General features: G+C 41.9%; 1 protein-coding gene across 1 annotated transcript in view; it reads left to right on the top strand.

Annotated features, from left to right (window-relative positions):
* Nucleotides 1-23892, top strand: part of LOC126418640 (myotubularin-related protein 3) — a 170051-nt gene that overhangs the window by 135984 nt on the left and 10175 nt on the right. Inside the window, 1 exon segment of the mRNA XM_050085499.1 lies at nucleotides 511-701. Coding sequence (XP_049941456.1) covers nucleotides 511-701 — 191 coding nt within the window.

Genomic DNA, 23892 nt, shown 5'->3' with positions numbered 1-23892 from the left:
TTGTGATGGATAATCGGTATTGTAATACCAACTGAAAAGGAAGTTAGAGGAGGACAAGATGTGACCAACATTATTTGTTCTGGAATAACTGGCATCTTTGGTCTGTGCAATTTGGGCACATGTTGTTGCTGTTACCTAAGATGTCTGCTCTCGTGTACCTGTGGGTTGACAGAGAACTTGCAATGCCAGATATTCTATTCGAGTCTACTTACGTAACGGAATGTATATAGGTAGATACGGTTCCATTTTTAAATTTGAGACGATTTTTATTTTGATGGATTGAAAACAAAAAATTTTAGTGGATTCCTCCGAAATAATCCTGCCGTATATTCTCTTCATGGTCTTTGTGCATGCTTTACGTAGTTACTCGTTCCAGTTTAACCAGCAACTACCTTTCTTCTTAAAATGGAAAATATATACAGAATTTGCCTTGACGGGATCATCTCCGTATGTCTTGTAATGTTCTCGCAAAAACTATTTGTAAATCAGTCTTGTCCATTTCGTGTGCAGGGCTCCTTGCCAGAGTCGGTATGCAGTGGAGAGCAGCCGTCAGCAGGAGAGTCCCTGCCTTCTGATGTCTCGTGGGAGAACCTGGAGGAGCGCGATGCAGGGCCCACCCTGTGGGTCCCCGACCACGCTGTTAATCGGTGCATGGGATGCGACACAGAATTTTGGCTCGGCCGTCGCAAACATCACTGCAGGTGAGTCGCTGTCTAATAACTTTTCGGAAATCAGTAATGGAATTGGTTTTATTTCAGAGAAAACGTAAAAAATAAGTATTGTAGAATCAATATGTTTTACTGTAAATAGATAAATAGCTTCAGCCAGTTGGGGGTCATGGGGAGGAATCTAGGTGCAACAATGTATGAAGCAGCCATATAAATTTCATTCTGTCAGAACTGTGCCAAATGTTAGGGTGAAATGATGTTAACATGCCCCAGTTGGGCAAAGTCTTATAAATTGTACCAATTTCAGCATCTTTCTGAAATTACTGAGATCTAACATACATTATCTAAATGTAATATGAATAATATTATGAAAATAAAAGTTACTACTCACCATACAGCGGAGATGTTGAGTTGCGGATAGGCACAACAAAAAGACTGTCACCATGTCAGCTTTTGGCCGACAAGGCCTTTGTTGAAAGTAGAAATATCTCTCCAAACTGCCCATTCGCATGAATGGACACAGGCAGACAGTATTTGTTGGTAATGAGAATCACCCTGTGGCTAAATATGCCTTGGTGCACGGCCAGCACATCTTGGCACAGTGTTACACCATCCGGGTTATCTGGATACTTCCCACTAACACCAACCTGTCAGAACTCCGGAGATGGGAACTTGCCCTTCAGTATATCCTCTCTTCTCGTTATCCGCCAGGCCTCAACCTCCGTTAATTTCAAGTTGCCGTCGCTCGTACCTAACCTGTCTTTCAACAACATCTTTGCCTCTGTACTTCCGCCTCGACTGACATCCCTGCCCAAACTCTTTGCCTTTACAAATGTCTGCTTGTGTCTGTGTATGTGCGGATGGATATGGGTGTGTGTGCGAGTGTATACCTGCCCTTTTTTCCCCCTAAGGTAAGTCTTTCCACTGACGGGATTGGAATGACTCCTTACCCTCTCCCTTAAAACCCACATCCTTTTGTCTTTCCCTCTCCTTCCCTCTTTCCTGATGAACCAACCGTTGGTTGCGAAAGCTTGAATTTTGTGTATATGTTTGTGTTTGTGTTTGTGTTTGTTTGTGTGTCTACCGACCTGCCAGCGCTTTCGTTTGGTAAGTCACATCATCTTTGTTTTTAGATATGTTTTTCCCACGTGGAATGTTTCCCTCTATTATATCCATATCATTAATTTGAACCCAACAGTTACGTTTGTTATTGTCACTGTTGCATTTCGCAATCTTTTCTGTCGTCTTATTTTCTCTTTCTGTTTTTGCCAGTAGTTTCATTTTGTATTCAACTTCTCCTTTTTACCGTAATCGACTATACAATTTTATCCTGACTATATATACTCAATAATACGTAACCCACTTCCAAACCGTAACCAAAAATTTTTTTTCCCCTTTCAACACTACCGCTGCTATAAAATCCACCGTTTCTAGTTCACAAACAGTTCCTTTCACCTATTAAACAACCATTTCAGCTAGTTCTAATAACTTTCGCTTTATTTCCATTTCCGTTTTTCCCACATCACTGATCATTTTTAGCCGCTTCCCACGGGTTTTAACATCATTATTTCTTCGTCAGACAATTGTTAGCCTCATTTTCGTAATCTGCCACCACAAAACCACTCCTTTTAATACATTTACACGTAGTTTTTTCGAAATTTTCCCGAATTTCTCCACCCTTTAACGTGTTTTGGCGGCAACACAACCACCTAACCTTTGTGCACATCGTTGTCTACCAACCCAAGTTCACCACAGGACCAACATAGCCCAGCTTTAACCAACACTTTTTCACCTTTTTTCACACCAGATCTCCAGTTGCTTTCTAGTTCACCTTTATCTCTCCCCATATATTTTTATTTTCATTTCAGCCTCATGTTACACTTTCCACCTTCTAATACCATGTCACCCTCACAACACCCCCACAACGACCCCATTAAGTTTTATTTACATTCCCTCCGCAAACATGCCTTCGCCCTAGCCAGTTTACGCTCCCATATTTTATTTTCCCAGGCTTGTCTGACATTTGGCATTACCCCCAAAGGCCTCACACTTAAAGTTCCCATCTCTGGCTGCAACCCTTCTTTCCATCAGTCCCTATACCAGTTCCAAATTGAACAATCCATTGCCCTCACCCACCTAATCCTTCACCTACACATCAACTCAGCCAATGAACACACCCATCAACTCCTAGCCCTAATCAAAGTCCTCAATCTTTCCTCTCCCACATCCACACCGGCTGTTCAGAGCATCGTCCTACAGGCCATCCGCAAATTAGAATAGCATGCCACCCTCCACCTCAAAAAACTATCCAATCTCCTGGTTTCCCACCTCCGGAAAGGCAACTCGCTCACCCTTCACAACCTTTCCAGCAAACCTCAACCTCCTCTCATTGCACACAAACCCAGTCTCTCCCATCTACTCAATCTCCCACTTCCAACTCCACTCCCTCCAAAACCTCAAAAATCCAATCAAAACAATCTGGAACCACAACACCCTAATTCAGTAGTTAACCTTTCCTCCAAACCTCTCTCCCAATCTGAAACCTCTGTCATATCCAAAGGCCTCACCTTCAGCCCCACTCCCAGATTCGACCAAACAGCCCTCGTCAAAGATTTACTGTCCTATACTCGTACTCTCTGCTGGAAATATCACTTTACCACGAAGAAAAATGATCCTAATCCTACTCCTAATGATCCAACTCCTCAAGACACTATCCAAATTGAACCCTGCCTGGAACAGTTCCATCCTCTGTCACAGCTGGACCCACCTCCTCTTCCTCAAAATCACCCTCTCCAAACTTTCCAGGAATTTCTGACTTCCAGCCTTGCCTCTCGATCCTTCTTAAAAAACCTTAATCCTACTCCCAACATCACCACTGCTGAAGCCCAGGCTATCCGTGATCTGAAGGCTGACCGATCCATCGTCATTCTTCCGGAGGACAAGGGTTCCATGACCGTGGTACTCGATCGTCGGGAGTATGTGGCTGAGGGACTGCGTCAGCTTTCAGACAACACCACATACAAAGATTGATGTCCAGGCGGAGCTTCAAGGAATCCTCAGAACCTTAGGCCCTCTACAAAACCTTTCACCTCACTCCATCAACCTCCTGACCCAACCGACACCCCGCAACCCTACCTTCTACCTAAAATTCACAAACCCAATCATCCCGGCCGCTCCATTGTAGCTGGTTACCAAGCCCCCACAGAATGTATCTCTGCATACGTAGATCAACACCTTCAACCCATTACATGCAGTCTCCCATCCTTCATCAAAGACACCAACCACTTTCTCGAACACCTGGAATCCTTACCCAATCTGTTACCCCCGGAAACCATCCTTGTAACCATTGATGCCACTTCCTTATACACAAATATTCTGCACGTCCAGGGCCTCGCTGCGATGGAGCACTTCCTTTCACACCGATCACCTGCCACCCTACCTAAAACCTCTTTCCTCATTACCTTAGCCAGCTTCATCCTGACCCACAACTTCTTCGCCTTTGAAGGCTAGACATACCAACATTAAAGGGAACAGCCATGGGTACCAGGATGGCCCTCTCGTACGCCAACCTATTCATTGGTCGCTTAGAGGAAGCCTTCTTGGTTACCCAGGCCTGCCAACCCAAAGTTTGGTACAGATTTATTGATGACATCTTCATGATCTGGACTCACAGTGAAGAACAACTCCAGAATTTAATTTCCTCTCCAACCCCAACTCCTTTGGTTCCATCAGATTCACCTGGTCCTACTCCAAATCCCATGCCACTTTCCTTGACGTTGACCTCCATCTGTCCAATGGCCAGCTTCACACGTCCGTCCACATCAAACCCACCAACAAGCAACAGTACCTCCATTATGACAGCTGCCACCCATTCCACATCAAACGGTCCCTTCCCTACAGCCTAGGTCTTCGTGGCAAATGAATCTGCTCCAGTCCGGAATCCCTGAACCATTACACCAACAACCTAAAATCAGCTTTCGCATCCCGCAACTACCCTCCCGACCTGGTACAGAAGCAAATGACCAGAGACACTTCCTCATCCCCTCAAACCCAGAACCTCCCACAGAAGAACCACAAAAGTGCCCCACTTGTGACAGGATACTTTCCGGGACTGGATCTGACTCTGAATGTGGCTCTCCAGCAGGGATACGACTTCCTCAAATCCTGCCCTGAAATGAGATCCATCCTTCATGAAATCCTCCCCACTCCACCAAGAGTGTCTTTCCGCCGTCCACATAACCTTCGTAACCTCTTAGTTCATCCCTATGAAATCCCCAAACCACCTTCCCCACCCTCTGGCTCCTACCCTTGTAACCGCCCCCGGTGTAAAACCTGTCCCACCACCACCTACTTCAGTCCTGTAACCCCGAAGGTGTACACGATCAAAGGCAGAGCCATGTGTGAAAGCACCCACGTGATTTACCAACTGACCTGCCTACACTGTGAAGCTTTGTATGTGGGAATGACCAGCAACAAACTGTCCATTCGCATGAATGGACACAGGCAGACAGTGTTTGTTGGTAATGAGGATCACCATGTGGCTGAACATGCCTTGGTGCAGGGGCAGCACATCTTGGCACAGTGTTACACCATCCAGGTTATCTGGATACTTCCCACTAACACCAACCTGTCAGAACTCTGGAGATGGGAACTTGCCCTTCAGTATATCCTCTCTTCTTGTTATCCGCCAGGTCTAAACCTCTGCTAATTTCAAGTTGCCGCCACTCATACCTCACCTGTCTTTCAACAACATCTTTGCCTCTGTACTTCCGCCTCGACTGACATCTCTGCCCAAACTCTTTGCCTTTACAAATGTGTGCTTGTGTCTGTGTATGTGCGGATGGATATGGGTGTGTGTGCGAGTGTATACCTGTCCTTTTTCCCCCCTAAGGTAAGTCTTTCCGCTCCCGGGATTGGAATGACTCCTTACCCTCCCCCTTAAAACCCACATCCTTTCGTCTTTCCCTCTCCTTCCCTCTTTCCTGATGAAGCAACCGTTGGTTGCGAAAGCATGAATTTTGTGTGTATGTTTGTGTTTGTTTGTGCATCTAAGACAGACAGACACATGACTGCAGCCTCCAGCAGCTGAAGCCACACAGTGTGACTTCAACTGCCAGAGGCTGCAGTCGTGCGTGTGTGTGTGTGTGTGTGTGTGTGTGTGTGTGTGTGTGTGTGTTTGTTCTATATTTGACAATGCGCTTGTTGGCCAAAAGCTTATATCTTTTTGTTGTGCCTATCTGCGACACAGCACCTGCGCTTTGTGATGAGTAGTAACTTTCCTTTTCATAATATTTTTGCATTCGATCTTGAATTTTGCATTGTTTGATTATAATATTAATAACATGTAGCCCATACTCTCAGGCACACATAGCAAAAGTTTCAAAAATAAATTCTCTGCAATTTAAAAGAATAGACATTACGTGGAGAGGTGCAAAGTGGTAAAATTTATTAGCAGGTCTTCTAAATAGTACCACTAGGTTTATCAGTTACACCATTAAAGATTTTTGCAACTGTAACAAGCAATACAGAAATTTGATAGGTATGACTTATATTTATTTTAAATTTAAGACATTAATAAATAAATTTAAACTCTTAATATGTATTCGTTGTCTAAAATATTAGGCTACTTTTGGACTTAACACTGAGTGGTTTCTGCAATAGCTATTCAGTCAGCGATTCAACTGTCACAATAAAATACTTTTTTTTCTTCACACTTATTTTTGCACACAGGGTATAGAATCTTACACAGCATTTTGTCAGCTTAATCACTTCAGTGTCCTCATTGACTTCGCAGATCATGCAGAACCAGCTCGAAGTGAAGACATTTTTTAGTTGGGAAAGGGCGGATATCTTGCAGGCCTATTGACACTCGTCTACTACAGGTTTGTTTTGTGGAAGTTGAAAGATTCAGGAATACATAATTTCCTTTAGTTTGTCTCGATTCCCTGGGAGTCTTTTCGTTGCCAGTCCAATCATTTCTTCTTCCCCGTTTCCAGCTTCTGATTCTGGATTTCATTTAGATTCTATGAGTCCTGAAAAATATGTGTGGATCCAGTGGCCAGATTCCAGTTTTGGAGAAGCGACTAATATTGCTATCAGGGTTTGTGCGAAGCCTTTTGTCAGCTGTTTTGTTGTAATAAGCTGCGAGTGGCTTAAAATGCAAAGTCTAGTGGCTTATGTGCTGCATAAACCTTTGTGTTAGAATTGGATTTTACAGTTTCAATGAAGTGCTCCATTCACTGGATAAACAATTCACTAATCATCCAACCACTGGCTGAAACAGCAAATTTGGTGCCAGGTAGAGCTTCAGTTTTAAATTGTCAGAAAATCTGTTTCTCTTAAATACTTACATTAGAGGCACATGCACACAGAAGCCATCAAAAGCAGACACATGTGGCGTTTCTCCTCCTCCTTTCTGAACTAGTTATAGCCTCCACTCGGTGCTTCCGTGTTCGTGCAGTGATCTTTCAAAGTTTCTCTGCTGTGGATACCTAATCCTGTCCATATTGAATGTCTGCGTAGCCTGAAAATGGTTTCTTTGTTGAAGCCGAATGCTGTAACTGCTGAAGTAGCTCCTGTTTGGCAAAGAGATAATTCAGAATGCCCAGGCACGAAGCTGTAATAACACTGTTTTCCTGCCATGCTGTTTTTAAATCTGTTTGTGATCCCATTTGCTCCTGCCAGATCCAAGTAGCAGGATGTGTGACACTCCAGTTGGTCCACAAACTCCACAAGTTGGTCTGTACCACGTCCAAATTTCAGGAAACCGTCACCTGATTTCATGTTTTCAGAAGAGGTCTCATCTGCAAACTGGGGTTTGGAACGCCGTTCTTCCTGCATGTGTCATTTATACTAGCATCGCCATTCTGGAAAGTGTCAACAGTCTCCTTTGTGTCTACTTAGTTGTAAGCCATATTTCTTAGCCGCCGCTATTGGAAAAAATTTTAAGTGTGTAAGAAAATCGATAATTTCATAATGTTAGTAATAACTGTAATACGACAACGAGGTACTGGCGGAATTAAAGCTGTGAGGACGGGGAGTGAGACGTGCTTGGGTAGCTCAGTTGGTAGAGCACTTGCCCGTCCTGAGTTCGAGTCTCGGTCTGGCACACAGTTTTAACCTGCCAGGAAGTTTCAACTATAATAATAATAATAATAATAATAATAATAATAATATTCATAATGACTTAATTCGCTACCCTCGTACTAATCTTGCACATAAGTGTGTCAGAAATTTAATGTAAACACAAAGGGGCTATACTTTATTAAATCCAAAGATATATTCATTTTCAGAAAACTAAGTCCTTCAGTGTGTACATACAGGGTATTAAAAAAAGGTGTTGAATATTTTGAGAGGTACCTACCAAAATAAGAAAGAGTCAGTAAACACTGGCGCTAAAATAAATACCTTCAGAGTTAGGAGCACTTGTTCATCTTTGCTACTGTGAAACACATCTCTTCTACTGAACAAGTGTTCATATCTCTCAAGATACGCATTTTTGATCCCATATTTACTGTACTTTTTTCTCGTTTCGGTGGTATTACCAGCTGTCAAAATATTTAACATTTTTCATTTAACACCCTGTATACATTAGTACCACTCATTATGAAATGTCCCAATTTTTAGTTGTTGCAATGACGATATGCGGCAGTAACATGCTTTACACACAGTGGCTTTACAAGCATTACATTGGTAATGCATGTATCTGGTTGCTGTGTAATGTACTTCAGGAACATGTCTGCAGCTTCAGCGCCAGCAGTGTGAAAATTCTTAATGATCTCTCCGCCTGTGTCCTCTTCTTTATCACCTTCCATTTCTGTAGTTCCTATCTATTTTAAAGTTTGATCTGACTCTCAGTTTTCCTGATTAACTTAGTGACATCATCGTCATAAATTTCTCCTCTTCCTGTAAGCTTGTAGATCGTATCAGTGTACAAAGTATCAGCAGTTGATGATGCTGAATTGACTGGCTCTTGCTGTCACCTAGTGCTGGCTCAAAATATGGATCTCTGCTTCAATGGATGGCCACACTTTCCTCCAGATTTTCGTTATGGTTGCCTTTTCCACTTTATCTTGTGCTTCTGCTGTTTCGAAAACATCATTACATAGTTTATTGCTTTCTATACTTTCAATGCAACTTTGATAGTCATTTTTACATTCATTCAGCAAGGAGACAAGAAGTTAATGTTGAAAAAGGGGTTTAATTGATTACAAAATTCCCTGGTCGATGGGCTGAATCAGGACTGCCACATTGGATGGAAGAAAGAATGCTTGCATACTACTGGACTGTAAGAGACACGTCAGAAGGAAGACTGGGAGAATTTTTAGTCATAAAGCTTTTTCTCCCTCAGCTCTATTCTCACAACTGGTACAAACGTTTCGTGAAACTGCCAAGATAATATTTATGTGCCCATCTGTGATTTCTTCTGAGCCCAATATGGCACTGATAGTGTATTCCTTTTTCTGAATTGAAAACAATATGGATGTCTGCATTTATGGCTCCCATTTGCATTACAACACACTGTTACTGTTCTGTGTGTATTCTGTTATCTGTACCCACGACCTTCCTTCTAATTCCTCGCAGTTAATGTTTTCAAAGAAAGCATCGGTTTCACCAGTTTTGTGCAAGGTGTCAACAGTTCTATTACCTTCTTTATAAAATCTTCTGCATTCTTTTCATTAACTGTGTTACTTTCCCGAGTGAGTCAGCTCCACACACTGTGCCGCTGGTCCCCTTCCATTATTCTACATCTACATCCGTACTCTGCAAACCACCGTGAGGTGCATGGTAGAGGGTACGTTCCATTGTATCAGTTATTAGGGTTTCTTCCTGTTCCATTCATTTATGAAGCACAGGAAGAATGATTGTTTGAATGATTCTATGCATGCAGTAATTATCATCATCTCACAAGCTGTATGTGAGTGATATGTAGGGCACTGTAGTATATTCCTACAGTCACCATTTAAAGATGGTTCTTGAAACTTTGTTAATAAATTTTCCTGGGATAGTTCACGTCTCTCTTCAATAGTCTTCCACTTTAGTTCCTTCAGTATCTCTCTGACACTCTCCCACAGATTAAACAAACATGTCACCATTGGTGCTGCTCTTCTCTGTATATGTCCAATATGCCCTGTTAGGCCTGTTTGGTTTGGGTCCTCTGCACTTGAGCAGTATTCTAGAATGGGTCATACGAGTCATTTCTAAGCAATCTCCTTTGGGGATTGATTGCACTTCCCCAGTATTCTGTCAATAAATCAAAGTCTACCACCTGCTTTACCCACAAGTGAACCTATGTAATCGTTCCATTATGTATCCCTACAATATTCTGTTGCACTAGTTGTTGAAGGCATCACGCATTGCTCTTTTGAAAGCCAATCTCGTTTCATTCAGCATCCCTCTGTCTGTAGCACTACGCTTTGCGTTATACCTATTGTGCAGTAACCATTTTTTCTTTAGAAATTTCTTTACAGTGACTTATACCATGGAGGTTCCCTCTCATTATGAACTGTTCTACTGGGTACATATCCATCCAATGCATGGCAATTATTCTTTTAAACTAGAGCCATAGTTCCTCTAAGTGCTCCTGCCCTGTGCTGAAAGTTTCAAGTTGCTCATTGAGGTATGACATTACTGATATTTTATCTAGTTTACTTAACATATATATCTTTCTGCTTGTTTTAGTTGTCCTTTGTACTTTGGTAATCATTGTTGCCACAACCACGTCACAGTTGCTGATACCAGTTTCGATATTGACATCCTCGAAGTGGTCAGGTCTGTTTTTTTGCAAATAGATCCAATATGTTTACATCATGAGTGGTGTTCCAAACTATCTGTTCTAGATAGTTTCCAGAGAAGACATTTAGTACTGTTTCACAGTATCTCTTATCATGCCCACCATTAAGAAAACTGTAATTTTCCCAATTAAAGTCTCCACTAGTGATTACAGTATGATTAGGGAACTTACGTACAAGTGAAATGAGGTGGTTTTCTTTAATGTTTCTGTTACACCAGGAAACGAGTGTGGTGGGAGTAAAAGAATCCAATTATCATTTTGTACCCACTCATGATTCTGAGTCTTGCCAAAACAATCTAACTTGCAGCTTCAATTTCTATCTTGGTGGACTTTAATTTCTTTAGTGCTGTGACATATACCACCTTCATTTCCCATTTGCCTATTCTTTCGCTACACATTTAAATTTTACCCGAAAATGTCACTGCAATCAATTTCAGGTTTCGGTCAGCTTTCTGTACCTAGTATTACGTGAGCTGCTCTGCTTTTCATGAGCGCTTCAAACTCTGGCACTTTGTTGCAAATACTTTGGCAGATTACCATCAGAATTTTAATACTTTCAGCTGTGGGAGGCATTTATTTTGATCTTAGTCTGAAACTTCTTGGTTTCCTGCAGTTAAAGTTATCTGGATTGGATGGAGAGTCACCTAATCTAGAAAAAAAAGCTTGTGTGCACCTCACACACAGTCAGATACGTGAGTAGCAGCCTCTGATGTGTAGTGCACACCTGACCCCATTAGGGGGACCCTACAGTTCTCAGCCGCCACCCCCCCCCCCCCACCCCCCCCCCATGAACCATGGACCTTGCCGTTGGTGGGGAGGCTTGCATGCCTCAGCGATACAGATAGCCGTACCGTAGGTGCAACCACAACGGAGGGGTATCTGTTGAGAGGCCAGACAAACGTGTGGTTCCTGAAGAGGGGCAGCAGCCTTTTCAGTAGTTGCAAGGGCAACAGTCTGGATGATTGACTGATCTGGCCTTGTAACAATAACCAAAACGGCCTTGCGGTGCTGGTACTGCGAACGGCTGAAAGCAAGGGGAAACTACAGCCGTAATTTTTCCCGAGGGCATGCAGCTTTACTGTATGATTACATGATGATGGCGTCCTCTTGGGTAAAATATTCCGGAGGTAAAATAGTCCCCCATTCGGATCTCCGGGCGGGGACTACTCAAGAGGATGTCGTTATCAGGAGAAAGAAAACTGGCGTTCTACGGATCGGAGCGTGGAATGTCAGATCCCTTAATCGGGCAGGTAGGTTAGAAAATTTAAAAAGGGAAATGGATAGGTTGAAGTTAGATATAGTGGGAATTAGTGAAGTTCGGTGGCAGGAGGAACAAGACTTCTGGTCAGGTGACTACAGGGTTATAAACACAAAATCAAATAGGGGTAATGCAGGAGTAGGTTTAATAATGAATAGGAAAATAGGAATGCGGGTAAGCTACTACAAACAGCATAGTGAACGCATTATTGTGGCCAAGTTAGATACGAAGCCCACGCCTACTACAGTAGTACAAGTTTATATGCCAACTAGCTCTGCAGATGACGAAGAAATTGAAGAAATGTATGATGAAATAAAAGAAATTATTCAGATTTTGAAGGGAGACGAAAATTTAATAGTCATGGGTGACTGGAATTCGAGTGTAGGAAAAGGGAGAGAAGGAAACATAGCAGGTGAATATGGATTGGGGGACAGAAATGAAAGAGGAAGCCGCCTGGTCGAATTTTGCACAGAGCACAACATAATCATAACTAACACTTGGTTTAAGAATCATGAAAGAAGGTTGTATACATGGAAGAACCCTGGAGATACTCAAAGGTATCAGATAGATTATATAATGGTAAGACAGAGATTTAGGAACCAGGTTTTAAATTGTAAGACATTTCCAGGGGCAGATGTGGACTCTGACCACAATTTATTGGTTATGACCTGTAGATTAAAACTGAAGAAATTGCAAAAAGGTGGGAATTTAAGGAGATGGGACCTGGATAAACTAAAAGAACCAGAGGTTGTACAGAGATTCAGGGAGAGCATAAGGGAGCAATTGACAGGAATGGGGGAAATAAATACAGTAGAAGAAGAATGGGTAGCTTTGAGGGATGAAGTAGTGAAGGCAGCAGAGGATCAAGTAGGTAAAAAGACAAGGGCTAGTAGAAATCCTTGGGTAACAGAAGAAATATTGAATTTAATTGATGAAAGGAGAAAATATAAAAATGCAGTAAGTGAAACAGGCAAAAAGGAATACAAACGTCTCAAAAATGAGATCGACAGGAAGTGCAAAATGGCTAAGCAGGGATGGCTAGAGGACAAATGTAAGGATGTAGAGGCCTATCTCACTAGGGGTAAGATAGATACCGCCTACAGGAAAATTAAAGAGACCTTTGGAGATAAGAGAACGGCTTGTATGAATATCAAGAGCTCAGATGGAAACCCAGTTCTAAGCAAAGAAGGGAAAGCAGAAAGGTGGAAGGAGTATATAGAGGGTCTATACAAGGGCGATGTACTTGAGGACAATATTATGGAAATGGAAGATGATGTAGATGAAGATGAAATGGGAGATATGATACTGCGTGAAGAGTTTGACAGAGCACTGAAAGACCTGAGTCGAAACAAGGCCTCCGGAGTAGACAATATTCCATTGGAACTACTGGCGGCTGTGGGAGAGCCAGTCCTGACAAAACTCTACCATCTGGTGAGCAAGATGTATGAAACAGGCGAAATACCCTCAGACTTCAAGAAGAATATAATAATTCCAATCCCAAAGAAAGCAGGTGTTGACAGATGTGAAAATTACCGAACTATCAGCTTAATAAGTCACAGCTGCAAAATACTAACACGAATTCTTTACAGACGAATGGAAAAACTAGTAGAAGCCAACCTCGGGGAAGATCAGTTTGGATTCCGTAGAAACACTGGAACACGTGAGGCAATACTGACCTTACGACTTATCTTAGAAGAAAGATTAAGGAAAGGCAAACCTACGTTTCTAGCATTTGTAGACTTAGAGAAAGCTTTTGACAATGTTGACTGGAATACTCTCTTTCAAATTCTAAAGGTGGCAGGGGTAAAATACAGGGAGCGAAAGGCTATTTACAATTTGTACAGAAACCAGATGGCAGTTATAAGAGTCGAGGGACATGAAAGGGAAGCAGTGATTTGGGAAGGGAGTAAGACAGGGTTGTAGCCTCTCCCCGATGTTGTTCAATCTGTATATTGAGCAAGCAGTAAAGGAAACAAAAGAAAAATTCGGAGTAGGTATTAAAATTCATGGAGAAGAAATAAAAACTTTGAGGTTCGCCGATGACATTGTAATTCTGTCAGAGACAGCAAAGGACTTGGAAGAGCAGTTGAATGGAATGGACAGTGTCTTGAAAGGAGGATATAAGATGAACATCAACAAAAACAAAACAAGGATAATGGAATGTAGTCTAATTAAGTCGGGTGATGCTGAGGGAATTAGATTAGGAAATGAGACGCTTGAAGTAGTAAAGGAGTTTTGCTATTTGGGGAGCAAAATAACTGATGATGGTCGAAGTAGAGAGGATATAAAATGTAGGCTGGCAATGGCAAGGAAAGCGTGTCTGAAGAAGAGAAATTTGTTAACATCCAGTATAGATTTAAGTGTCAGGATGTCATTTCTGAAAGTATTCATATGGAGTGTAGCCATGTATGGAAGTGAAACATGGACGATAAATAGTTTGGACAAGAAGAGAATAGAAGCTTTCGAAATGTGGTGCTACAGAAGAATGCTGAAGATTAGATGGGTAGATCACATAACTAATGAGGAAGTATTGAATAGGATTGGGGAGAAGAGAAGTTTGTGGCACAACTTGACCAGAAGAAGGGATCGGTTGGTAGGACATGTTCTGAGGCATCAAGGGATCACCAATTTAGTATTGGAGGGCAGCGTGGAGGGTAAAAATCGTAGAGGGAGACCAAGAGATGAATACACTAAGCAGATTCAGAAGGATGTAGGTTGCAGTAGGTACTGGGAGATGAAAAAGCTTGCAGAGGATAGAGTAGCATGGAGAGCTGCATCAAACCAGTCTCAGGACTGAAGACCACAACAACAACAACAGTTCTCAGCCCTATGGTGTAAGTCCAGAAAGTCAAAGCCTAACTTGTCACAGAATCTTTGGAGTGTCTGGTTCAGTCCTACCACTCAACTCAAAACAAAAGGGCCACAATCAGTTTTGGGGTCAATGCTGCAAATTATGAGATTTGTCAAAACTCCATGCACAAGGCTGGTCTTAACAACATTCTCTGCCAGTCGCTGGAATGACCCAAGTATGACCTCGGAGCCCAAATGACAGGCATCATTTTTTTCCTATATGTATCACAATCTGCAGTTGGTTGCATCCTGTTCCCTTAATGGCTGCCGGAATAGCCTCTTCAACATGTTGAATGAGGCCTCCAGGTATACACACTAAGAGCACCTGGCCTTCTTTCTTGTCCTGTTACCATTTCCCTAAGAGGTACCATTGTTCACCGTACCTTTGAACTACCAGCAATTAAGAGACCTTTCGCGTTTGCCTCCTCTTGACACCGGACAAAACAGGTTTCCCCAAAACAGGTGAAGTGAGTCACACTGGTCGTATTCAGTTTCAGAGAGAGAGAACACCTCAGACTTTTTGTTTGGAGGGATTAGTACAATATCATGAGTCTTCCATGGTCCCCATCCACACTGCATGGGACGCCTAGATCAAGTATTAGCAGGCTACTCACTGTCAAGTGGACAAGTAATGACTGATCCCGTACTTTCCACAGAGGAGGCAGTATCCACAGGAGAGGATAGTACTTGAGGCACCTCTGGTATCAGTATAACAGGTACACGACTCTTGAGAGCCCTTCCAACACAGCAATTCACAGCAGCTGCCAGTCATTTGACATTAGACATGGTGATTTCCAGCTGCTTATGAACGTCAACCAAGTCATCCTATGTTTGAGGACAACATTCAAAGTGGGGCAACATTTTGGCTGGTGCAATGTAGTACAAAGCAGTGAAAAAATAATTTTAAATTAAGCCTGCAGATTATCTTTTAATTTAATCTGTTGAGCTAAAAAGTTGCTAATTCCCTATAAGAATTGAAGCAAATATAGAAAATGAAATTTCTATTAAGGCAACACACAAACCTGTGGTAAAAATTGATATTTTCCTAAAATGTTTTGAGGTTAATTATAGTTGTTTGCAAACTCGAATGCGGAGTTATTTACGATAGATGAAAAAAATGTATGGGGCTACCCCTGTTTAAGGGAAAACTAGATGTAACACAGTGTGTTAGTTAGAACATCTGCTACAGTAAATAAATCACAAATGCAGTTTTACTACAAATCACTTGTGGATTATGCAAAGGAAAATGGTAGCTGCCGAAAATTCTCAAAAGTGCACGTTTATTTGTGATGATATAAATGAAATTCATACAGTACATGGTGTAAGGTACCCTGTATCACTACTAGCCACTTCCTTTCTTGTTCCGCTCGCAAATAGAGTGAGGGGAAAAATGACTGTCTATATGCCTCCTTATTAGCCCTAATTTCTTGTATCTTATCTTTTTGGTCCTTACATGCGATGTATGTCGGCAGTCAGCTTCAAATGCCAGTTCTCTATTTTCTCAATAGTGTTTCCTGAAGATAGTGTTGCCTTCCCTTCAGGGATTCCCATTTGAGTTCCCAAGGCATCTCCATAACACTTACATGTTGTTCGAACCTTCCGGTAACAAATCTAGCAGCCCGCTTCTGAACTGCTTCGATATCTTCCTTCAATCTGACCTTGTACAGATGCCAAACACTCGAGCAGTAATCAAGCATAGGTCACACCATTATTCTATATGTGGTCTTCTTTATACATGAACCACTCTTTCCTAAAATTCTCCCAATAAACCGAAGTCAACCATTCCCCTTCCCTACAACAGTTCTCAAATGCTTGTTCCACCTCCTATACCTTTGCAACGCTACACCCAGGTATTTAAACAACTTGACTATGTCAAGCAGGATGCTAGTAACACTGTATCTTATTGTTACAGGTTTGATATTCTTTCTCATCTGCATTGACATACATTTTTCCACATTTAGGGCTAGCTGCCATTCATCACACCATCTGGAAAATTTGTCTAAGTCATCTTGCATCTTCCTGCAGTCAGTCAACTTCGACACCTTACCGTACGCCACGGCATCATCAGCAAATAACCGCAGATTGTTGCCCACCCTGTCCGCCAAATCATGTATGTATATAGAGAATGACAGTGGTCGTATCACACTTCCCTGGAGCACTATTTGGCAGAACTGTGAATCACAAATGTTGATCTGCCACGAAATAAATTACATATCCAAAACACTCGTACTGGGAACTTGAGAAAATATAGTTTTTTAAACGTCTTAAAATTCTAAAAAATAACCTGTTTCTCACATAATTGTTCAATGAAATTAGAGAATAATTATTTTGAACAAGAAAAGGCCTACTAATCTAAAAAAAAATTTAAAGATCACAATTAAGTTTAAGTCTATAATTGATGATAACAATATGACTTTATTGTGGCACTTGTGAATGTTCGAAATTTCACAATATGTCACACTACGCATTATTATCAGGCCCATCACTGGAAATCCTCTACTGCATTGTTGTACGAACTATCTGTAAGCAGCTACAGTCAGTTCATTCTCACTCTTTTGCATAACCTTCCATTTTTCCCAACTCACTCTCCATTTCAGGTTGTGTACTGTTAAATATCATCTTTCTCAAAAATAGTTCGCTGTCCAACATTGTACTAAGCAGCAATGGTTTTATGTGAAGAACTTTGGTTCAACTTTTCTAAAATTTGGAGTTTCTAGCATAATTTGTTTCCTTTTAGAAGCCATGACATTGAGCTGTAAAGTAAGCCACAATTTCAGATATGTATAACATAATAGTGTTGTGTACAATAATTCATTGTTATGGACGTCATTTCTACTTGAACGACTAGAGGCTGGACTGCCGAGGATCAGATTAGCGAGAGTTTCAGATCAGATTAGAGAGAGTTTAGTGTACTAATAGAAGAATTGCTTTACCAGCCTCAGTTTCTGTGCTGTGCAGTGTCTGTACTGCATCTCTAGTTGCTTTCTATTCTCCTTCCTAAGTATTTAAAATTTTATATCTATTCTAGTTGTTGTTATTTTTATTTTCTTCACATTTAGTTTCATTCTGCAATCTTTCGCAGTAGTTTCCTTATCATTTTTGGAGCTCTTTCCCGTTCCTAGCTGGAGAAATCATACTGTGTGCAAATCTAAAACACCATATTCTTTAGCTACAGATTTTTACTTCTTTGTCCATTAATAAACAATAATCAGTCATATCTTTGAAATATGTAGGTACAGTATCACTCAAAAGTATTTTGTAGTTGAAGTAGTAGGTTGGCCGACATGTTTATCTATACATAGAATCAAAATAAACTGGCTGTTCCGACAGAAGACTGCTTGACCCTGCCCGCTGTTATGTGTATTGATTGCTGACTGCAGGTAAGTGTGGACTTAGCCATAAACAGCGTTTCAATGGGTTCATAAGTATTGTGGGGAATGGGAAGACTGCAACAAACCTAACTACACAAAGGGGATCTAGTTCTAATATTCTTATTTACTTACAGCAACTTGAAAACTAGAGAAGAGTCAGTAGATTTCAGACAAGATGTATTAACAGCACTGAGTCAGGGCGAAACTCAGTCCTTCATTGCGGAGGTGTTTGGCATCTCGCAACGACCTGCAACAATGTGGTTGGTAGTGAAGAACCACCCAAAAAGAAGGCAGAATCATCCCAAGGCAACTGGTGGCTGATCCCAAAATATCAGTCACATGCAATACGTGATGACCTGCAGGTAGAGCACGGCACGGCATGAAGGTCCATCTTTCAGTATGTAAACATTGCTTAGCAGCTACAGATCTGAATGGCGAGCACTCTTCTCAAAAACTTACAATAAGTGTAAAAAATAGGAAGGGCAGACTACAGTTTGCTAAGAAATATGCATCGTGGACAATTGAAGACTGTTAAAAATTCTATGGAGTGATGAAAGAAAGTTTAATCTCCTCTCGTCAGACAGAATACGGTACATTCAAAGGGCGAACAACAAGAGGAATGACAGAAAATACCAAATACCCACCATGAAGCACAGAGGAGGGAGGAAGTACGTTGGTGTGGGGCTGTTTTGCCACAAAGTTGTCTTGGTCCTCTCGTCAAAATTCATATGGTAATGAATAGTCTGAAGTATGGTGAAATATTAACAGACTGTATGGTAGCTCACAGAAGACAAAATATGCCTCGTAATTGGTAGTTCCAGCATGACAAAGATTTGAAGCACACTTCTTGCCATATGAAGACAGCTTGAAGCAGCCCAAAGTCAAGGTATTCAGATCGCCGAGCCAGTGTCCAGACTTTTAAACCCCATAGAACATATTCATGGCAAGCTGGATAGACACGTTCACCAACAAAAAGGCTTTCTACAAAGAATTGTGTGAGCAGCCGTAGAAGATTCTTCAGGCTTGATTGGCCAAACTCGTGGACTGTATGCCATTCAGGTGTGCTTGAGTAACACGCGCAAAGGGCTATGCGACCGAGCATTAAGCCGAGAACGTCGTGGGTCAAGACTTCGTTATTGTTTTCCTTTCGTTTAATTTTAACAGAATCCTGTTGAGCCTATGTAATTTGTTCATTTACATTTCATCGTTAATGAAAAGATTAGAATTGTACAATATGTGTAAGGAAGAAAAGTAGACAATATAAAGATTTGCTAATTAAGTTCTTTCATTTAAATTTCCTCCTAAAGAATATGTGTTCAGAATTTATTATATCTACGAAATACTTTTGAGCGACACTGTACCTCTACAAGATTACTCTACAATTCACACTTAATTGCGTGGCAGAGGGTCCTCCGAACCACCTTCAGACTTGTGTTTGTCTACTGTTCCACCCTCTAACAGCATGTGGGAAAAATACACCTTTACATCTTTCTGTAATGGTAACAGACTACAATCTTATCTGCTACTTTTTCTAATTTTCCAGGTAGTATTATGTCCTTTTTTTTGTCATACTGAAACCTTTCACTTCAGACAGCGAGTTAATAAGCTATCAACTAATTTTCCCTTCAGTGTATTCACAAATGTTCTCCAATTCACCTTCACATAACTTAATCTGAGACTGTAAAAAAAAAAACACACACATAGCAGACGCTTGTGTCTGTATATGTGTGGATGGATATGTGTGTGTGTGTGTGTGTGTGTGTGTGTGCGCGAGTGTATACTCGTCCTTTTTTCCTTTTTTCCCCCCTAAGGTAAGTCTTTCCGCTCCCGGGATTGGAATGACTCCTTACCCTCTCCCTTAAAACCCACATCCTTTCGTCTTTCCCTCTCCTTCCCTCTTTCCTGATGAGGCAACAGTTTGTTGCGAAAGCTTGAGTTTTGTGTGTATGTTTGTGTTTGTTTGTGTGTCTGTCGACCTGCCATGACTTCCATTTGGTAAGTCACATCATCTTTGTTTTTAGATATATTTTTCCTACGTGGAATGTTTCTCCTTTGTTTTTATATATATATATATATATATATATATATATATATATATATATATATATATATATATATATATATATATAAAAATAATGTCTGCTTCTGTCTGTGTATGTGCGGATGGATATGTGTGTGTGTGTGTGCGCGCGAGTGTATACCAGTCCTTTTTCCCCCCTAAGGTAAGTCTTTCCGCTCCCGGGATTGGAATGACTCCTCACCCTCTCCCTTAAAACCCATTTCCTTTCGTCTTCCCCTCTCCTTCCCTCTTTCCTGATGAGGCAACAGTTTGTTGCGAAAGCTTGAATTTTGTGTGTATGTTTGTGTGTCTATCGACCTGCCAGCGCTTTCGTTCGGTAAGTCACCTCATCTTTATATATATACACTCCTGGAAATTGAAATAAGAACACCGTGAATTCATTGTCCCAGGAAGGGGAAACTTTATTGACACATTCCTGGGGTCAGATACATCACATGATCACACTGACAGAACCACAGGCACATAGACACAGGCAACAGAGCATGCACAATGTCGGCACTAGTACAGTGTATATCCACCTTTCGCAGCAATGCAGGCTGCTATTCTCCCATGGAGACGATCGTAGAGATGCTGGATGTAGTCCTGTGGAACGGCTTGCCATGCCATTTCCACCTGGCGCCTCAGTTGGACCAGCGTTCGTGCTGGACGTGCAGACCGCGTGAGACGACGCTTCATCCAGTCCCAAACATGCTCAATGGGGGACAGATCCGGAGATCTTGCTGGCCAGGGTAGTTGACTTACACCTTCTAGAGCACGTTGGGTGGCACGGGATACATGCGGACGTGCATTGTCCTGTTGGAACAGCAAGTTCCCTTGCCGGTCTAGGAATGGTAGAACGATGGGTTCGATGACGGTTTGGATGTATCGTGCACTATTCAGTGTCCCCTCGACGATCACCAGTGGTGTACGGCCAGTGTAGGAGATCGCTCCCCACACCATGATGCCGGGTGTTGGCCCTGTGTGCCTCGGTCGTATGCAGTCCTGATTGTGGCGCTCACCTGCACGGCGCCAAACACGCATACGACCATCATTGGCACCAAGGCAGAAGCGACTCTCATCGCTGAAGACGACACGTCTCCATTCGTCCCTCCATTCACGCCTGTCGCGACACCACTGGAGGCGGGCTGCACGACGTTGGGGCGTGAGCGGAAGACGGCCTAACGGTGTGCGGGACCGTAGTCCAGCTTCATGGAGACGGTTGCGAATGGTCCTCGCCGATTCCCCCTGGAGCAACAGTGTCCCTAATTTGCTGGGAAGTGGCGGTGCGGTCCCCTACGGCACTGCGTAGGATCCTACGGTCTTGGCGTGCATCCGTGCGTCGCTGCGGTCCGGTCCCAGGTCGACGGGCACGTGCACCTTCCGCCGACCACTGGCGACAACATCGATGTACTGTGGAGACCTCACGCCCCACGTGTTGAGCAATTCGGCGGTACGTCCACCCGGCCTCCCGCATGCCCACTATACGCCCTCGCTCAAAGTCCGTCAATTGCACATACGGTTCACGTCCACGCTGTCGCGGCATGCTACGAGTGTTAAAGACTGCGATGGAGCTCCGTATGCCACGGCAAACTGGCTGACACTGACGGCGGCGGTGCACAAATGCTGCGCAGCTAGCGCCATTCGACGGCCAACACCGCGGTTCCTGGTGTGTCCGCTGTGCCGTGCATGTGATCATTGCTTGTACAGCCTCTCGCAGTGTCCGGAGCAAGTATGGTGGGTCTGACACACCGGTGTCAATGTGTTCTTTTTTCCATTTCCAGGTGTGTGTGTGTGTGTGTGTGTGTGTGTGTGTGTCTATATATATATATATATATATATATATATATATATATATATATATATATATACCATTTTCCTTCTTAATAAATCTTTCTAAGACTGAGTGATGTATCCCCTGTCTCTCCAGTTTTTCTAAATTCAAATTACTCCTCAGCCATTTTTTTCGTCTCATTTTTCTTTCCAGTCATTTTCTTGTAATTCTCAACATAATGAGAAATTAGGTAGTTGGTTCTTTGCTCACTTCATTTTCTGCTATTCTGTTTCTTTGATGTTTGGATTATTACTGTACCCAGAGAACCTTCTGGCCATCACCTGTTTTATTACATAGTCTATTAATTTCCCTTATTCATTTTCGATACAGGCATTTCTGTATTTTGCGGGGGATGATCTCGTCACGTTCCCATCTTTATTGGAGCTGATGTGGACTATATTTCCTCTACTAAGATAGGTGATATTTTGTTATCTTTATCCACATAATCCAAAGATTACAGTTCTAGCATTATAGGTTTGTGTTAGTGAAGCTCTTGTAAATATTCTCTCCATCGTTATAGGACTTACTCATGATTTTTGTACATTTTATTTTCATATTTGCTAAGAATTCCCATAGTTAGATTTCCACATGCGTATTTATACCATGTTACATTTCTTACTGACCTCCCCTTTATAGTTCCCTCAGTTTCCTTGCATTCTCCTTCAGTTTACTTCCTTCTGTCTTGTTCACCTTCTTTTTACTTCCTTCTGTCTTGTTCACCTTCTTGCAGAGTTCATTATTTGGCTTTCTATCTATTTTCCTTTAATTCTTCATTATTCTTGACTCTGAGTTCCCTCCTGTTTTGAAACTTAGGAATCATTTCCTGAGTGGCCTATGGTTTTTTTGCCAGTTCCTCCCTTGCACATAAATTTCTGTGTTGCTGATGTGTGTCCATCCTTTAGCCTGCTCTAGTGTTCGCTGACATTCTACTGTGTTTGTGGTATGTGGTATTCGGGCACTGATTACCTCATTCAATAACTCTTTCGGGTACATAATGTTTTACGTACTCTCATGATTTGTACGTCCTACTTCTTCGTAATACTATAGTTTTTCAATGTCTGCAGTTTTATTTGTGTGTCAGTCATTAATAAATTACAATCACTGTCAGTATTCTCCCATTTTTATGCCTTTGTTCTATCAGTATTAAGTAAATCACGATTTTGAAATTCTCTCCTACTAATGTGTAATCTTCTTTTGTCATTTATGAACAACATGAATGCTTTGCGCATCATGAAAAGTATCAAATTAAGTTGTGATGTCCCCTCCCCACTTTCCTCATTAAAAATTAATGTGACATTCCTCCACAGCCTCGAGGCAATGTAAAGGCATATCGGATTTATTAAAGGACGAAGCTGTGTGCCCACGCATGCGCGCACATTATATTTCTGGATGGGACACAGTATAGAGTATGACATGAGACAGTCGTCTCAAATGTTCACAGGTATCTGGCCTATTTTTTAAGGGATTGCATTCAATCTATCACAGTAAATGGCCATTGCTTATAAAGGAGTTTTTTAGAAATCTCCAGATGCTCTCACAGCTTCAAAGCTCTTTATTCTCTTCCCATGCATATTGCCACAGTGCAAGATGTGTCCATTAAAAAGTACTCTATGAGATCAAAAATATTTGGCCACTTGGCTGAAAATGACTTACAGTGTCGTCGTAACTGCCGTCTGTGTCACGTCTACTGTGCAGCGAGCTACGTTAATTTAAGTATTAACTGTATTTTTCTTACTTGTCACTTCTTCTTCCGTGTGTTTTTGCTTTTAGGAAGCTGTAATTGTCGAGTGCTAGTAATAGTATTCCATAGATTTCGTGTTTGTTTTGAATACAGTCAGAGAGAGTCCCTTTAGTCAACCATAGTGCCAGTAGTGCTGGTGTTTGTTTTGAATGCAGTCCAGAGACAGGTAGTGCTATTTTCATTATTTTCTACAAGAAGTGTCTAGTAACCACAGTTTGGTCAACTATCAGCCGCCTTTAGTGAATTAGCAGTCTAGTTAAAAGTTGATTAACTCTCTACAGTAAATTGATTTCTTAGGATGTGTGACTGCTGTGTACGGAT

This window comes from Schistocerca serialis, chromosome 9 (genome assembly GCF_023864345.2).
Source record: "Schistocerca serialis cubense isolate TAMUIC-IGC-003099 chromosome 9, iqSchSeri2.2, whole genome shotgun sequence".
Lineage (NCBI taxonomy): Eukaryota > Metazoa > Arthropoda > Insecta > Orthoptera > Acrididae > Schistocerca > Schistocerca serialis.
The sequence above is the reverse complement of the archived record's forward strand: the minus strand, read 5'-3'. Positions and strand labels throughout refer to the sequence as shown.